Genomic DNA, 3,816 nt, shown 5'->3' on the forward strand with positions numbered 1-3,816 from the left:
CGCCACTTCTTCGAGGGGCAGTCTCTTCAATTCGCAACGCTTCGGTGTCCTCGGCGTGGGGTGCCACCGTGCGGGTCTGTCGCGTCGGCGAGTACTCAATCATTTTGGCGTCGTTGCATTCAGCTTTTTCAATTCTCGTTGTATCCTCCTGTGGGGCGCATTGCGCTACCGGATTGTTAGTCAGTACCGTTATCCACTTCAAGAATTTGCTGCAAGCAAATGCAACACTCGTAAGTTCCATAAGAAATGCACCTGTTCACTTACCGCTTTATCAGGTACGGCATGGTCTGGACCACTTTGATCATTTCGCAGACCGTCTTGTTAGAAGGCACTGGGTTGCACGTCAGAGCTGGGCATCCGGCGACAATGCTGGTGGCGCCCTACCTTTGAGCCTGGGGCAGGACAGGAATGCTTAGCTGCTAGCAGCACACCTCTTCGAGATCTCTTCGTATTTCCATTGCAGATTGATCTTTTCTATGACGATGCTGAAACCCAAGTCCAACCAGAGGTGATCTGTGCTCAGCTGTGAGTTTCTACATTTTATTAGTTCTTGTTAAGTAAGGAATACACTTGATTGATTGATTTTAGAGTACGTCAGATCAACACGGTTCAGATTATGTTGGAGGTGTGAATCGTGCTTGTGGTTCTTCTTCTTGTAGCTTTGATCTGCGTGACATCGCCTCGTTTCAAGCGCTGACAATGGATGCCGAGCTACGAAGCAGCACATAAATCTTATCCTTGATCCACTCCTTGTTGAACGGAGCATAGGTTTTGGTGGTCTTCTGGTACACCAAGCAGCAGATGTCCTTCATCGTATCGATGAAATCGAAAAGCTGACTGATTTCGTATTCAATTGTCAGTTTGTTAGGGTAGAGTCGCCTGAGATACTCCTCGTAGCTCTTGCACATGCCCTCCATGCACTCGTTGACGCTCTCGTAGTCGCAGAAAGTGCGAGTCTCCGGGCGAGCCCCAGGCTGTACGAGTAGAATAGTGTGCGACATCTTAGATTGTGGGCCTGGATGGGATTCACTTATTGGTTGTCTGCAAGAAGAGCGGTTGGGGGCTTTATATTCATTAGCCTGTGCAGCTCTAATGCCTTAATTTGTACATTCTGAGTTCAGGGTGTGTTTAATTCGCGTGGTTTTGCCCGAAAACTTACCAATCCTTGCAGCGTACGCTTTTTTCGGATAAATTAATTGAAACAACAGCTGTCCCACTAGCGATGACAATATAGGACTCGGAGAGAGGTGGCAAATCCAACGATAGTTCAATTGCATCAGAAGAGCTTGCAGATATTTTTTGGATATAACGTGTTAAAGCCTTTTCACACTCTGCGCGTTTTCTATCGATATCGGAACAGACGCAAATCAACAGAATAATGCAAGACGACGGCAAAATGGATCAAAGACAAGTGATGCTCATATTTATTTATTACTTGCAGACATTTCTTTGTAGTTGGGAGTTCTTCTTCACACCATGAAAACCATCGAAGTTCTATCCAGAAGTGTTTGAATAGCCTCAGGGGCTCAGAGAATTGTCTTATAATAATAATAAAATTAGTTTAAGGACTTATGTTATGTATACTTTTACCTTTTCCCACAACCATAACTTTTTAGCGCCAAAATTTTATCTTTGATTTGCAAGTTTTTTTTGTTATTAGGGGTGAAAGTTGCGCTGATAGGCAGAAAAGTGCAGAATTGTGCAATTAAGCGCAAAGGCAATCGAATATTTCGAAAATTGCGTCTCCGTCAAGATGCAAAGAAGCATGACACAGTCCCAGTCTGAACAGCTTATAAATATATATAAATAAATAAACTTTAATTAGATCAGAGATATAATGGTGCAATCCTATATGAAACAGCTAATCAACGGAATCCAATCCAAACAGACAGCACTCATAATACACTTTATCATTATCCGTTGTTATTAATTTGGCGGAAGGTGTATATTTTTCGTTTAAATCATTTTTTAAAAGATCACCTTTTCATATTGAAAACATAGATAGATAGAAACGTTGACTTTGCAATATCTATCGTAACACCAAACATTGCTAGTGGTGAAACTGTCAACGTTGACTGTGACTGACAAAAGTTGACTTTAGCACGTTGCATCACAGTCAGGAACTGCAATTTTCCGACAAAAGTACAAAGATTAAACAAAGCCAACGCACACAATACACAAATTACGGCTCCACAGTTCTTTTTTTTTTGCTCAGTGCACTATCGCGAATTTCGGTATTGTAATGTTCACAAATATGCCGTCGAAAGTCCAGAAGTATGACACTGCGATTCAGAATGTGGAGCAGCTGATTACCAAGTGCTACCCTGAGAAGATTGTCGAGCTGAACGAGCTGCTCGGCATGCCAATGTTCAAGCCCCGAGATCTCGAAGAGCTGCGCCAGGAGCTATGCATTCCTGTCCTGCCTCCAGTGCTTGCCGAAAACCATTGCGACGGCTGCATCGATGATCAGCCTCAGAGTAAGCGTGCGCTCACCGATGTCATTGTCGCCGGATGCCCAGCTGTGACGTGCAGCCCAGTGCCTTGTAACAAGACGGTCTGCGAAATGATCAAAGTGGTCCAGACCATTGTCCGTACTCTGATAAAGCAGGGTAAGTGAACAGCGTGTCATTTCTTATTGGAGATCTTACGAGTTGTTGCATTTGCTTGCAGCAAATTTCTTGAATATGTGGATAACGGTACTGACTATACAATCCGGTAGCGCAATTTGCGCCTCCATCCAGGAGGATATCAACGATGAATTCAAGAAAATCGAGCTGAATGCAATCGACTGCTTCAAAATGATTTCGGAGTACTTCGCCGTACGCGACAAGACCCTTGCACTGGTGGCGAAATACCCGCACGCCGAGGAACACCGAAAAGCTGTTGTCGAGATTGATGAGAAGACTTGCCTCTCTCTGACGAAAGTTGTCTGCGACGTGCGGAATAACTACTCCTTACTCATCGACGTCGCCACCAAAAACTGGATCAAGCTAAAGAGCTCCTTCAATGCCAATACCTATTCCTAATCATTTATATATGTATGTATGCATATGTCTGAAGTATATACATGTATACGTGTGTTTTCCCTGTTGCGATGGTCCTCGGAGCGTGGTTCACCGTAAATTGTGTAATGCCGCTGGCGAGTGATGCTTACCGAGAATATTTTAGCATATAAAATGATCAATAAAATATGTAAAAAATGATCTGATTATTTCTTTTATAAAACCAATCGCAAAATATCAAATTTATGTCATTCCAAAAAAAATTGTTTTTGGCATTCAAACTGTACATTTTTGCGTTTTCCTTTTTGGAATAGCTTTTAAAATACCATTGGGTGGAAAGGCGCCTTTAACTGCAAAACTTTTCCATTAAAATGCTCAATACAACAACAACAATTATAATGAAAAAAGACCAGCCAAAAAAGTTGCAGGCCACGCCCACTGATGTTGAAAAGAAGGCGCACGCCCGAACTTTGGCGACCACCATCAAATGCACTTCAAACTCATTTCATTTGGAAAATAAAAACCTGAACCGAGCACTAGGATAAAAGACAACTGGAACCGAACCGAACCGAAAGCGCAGCTACAACAGCAGCAGCCACCGACGAGAGTGGAAAGCGGGAAAAGTTAGTTTGGGAAACTGCTATTGTTGTTGTTGCCGGCCGTCAAGTGCGCGTGACTTTTTCGGGAGCTTCAACAAATTTCGGTTGAATAATTTAATTGTTTCCAAAAGGAGAGGGGAACAGACAGAATACGAGAGAGAGAGAGAAAGTGTGGTGGATGTGGGGGGATTGGTTGGGATTTTGAGTGGGTGAGG

The 3,816-nt window shown here is 43.3% G+C and overlaps 2 protein-coding genes across 2 annotated transcripts; one reads left to right on the top strand and one right to left on the bottom strand.

Annotated features, from left to right (window-relative positions):
• Positions 1 to 525: 525 nt before the first annotated feature.
• LOC111078110 (protein enhancer of rudimentary-like) lies at positions 526 to 1,250 on the bottom strand. Its single transcript, XM_022372640.2, has 2 exons — positions 1,160 to 1,250; positions 526 to 1,041 (listed from the first exon to the last, which is right to left on the bottom strand). The coding sequence occupies exon 2, from the start codon at positions 999 to 1,001 to the stop codon at positions 687 to 689; it is 315 nt and encodes a 104-aa protein (XP_022228332.1). The 5' UTR covers positions 1,002 to 1,041; positions 1,160 to 1,250; the 3' UTR covers positions 526 to 686.
• Positions 1,251 to 2,016: 766 nt separating this feature from the next.
• LOC111078108 (proteasome activator complex subunit 3-like) lies at positions 2,017 to 3,195 on the top strand. The gene is made up of 2 exons (XM_022372638.2): positions 2,017 to 2,609; positions 2,671 to 3,195. The coding sequence occupies exons 1-2, from the start codon at positions 2,243 to 2,245 to the stop codon at positions 3,024 to 3,026; spliced, it is 723 nt and encodes a 240-aa protein (XP_022228330.2). The 5' UTR covers positions 2,017 to 2,242; the 3' UTR covers positions 3,027 to 3,195.
• Positions 3,196 to 3,816: the final 621 nt, after the last annotated feature.

Source organism: Drosophila obscura, unplaced genomic scaffold, assembly GCF_018151105.1.
Source record: "Drosophila obscura isolate BZ-5 IFL unplaced genomic scaffold, ASM1815110v1 contig_200, whole genome shotgun sequence".
NCBI classification, from domain to species: domain Eukaryota; kingdom Metazoa; phylum Arthropoda; class Insecta; order Diptera; family Drosophilidae; genus Drosophila; species Drosophila obscura.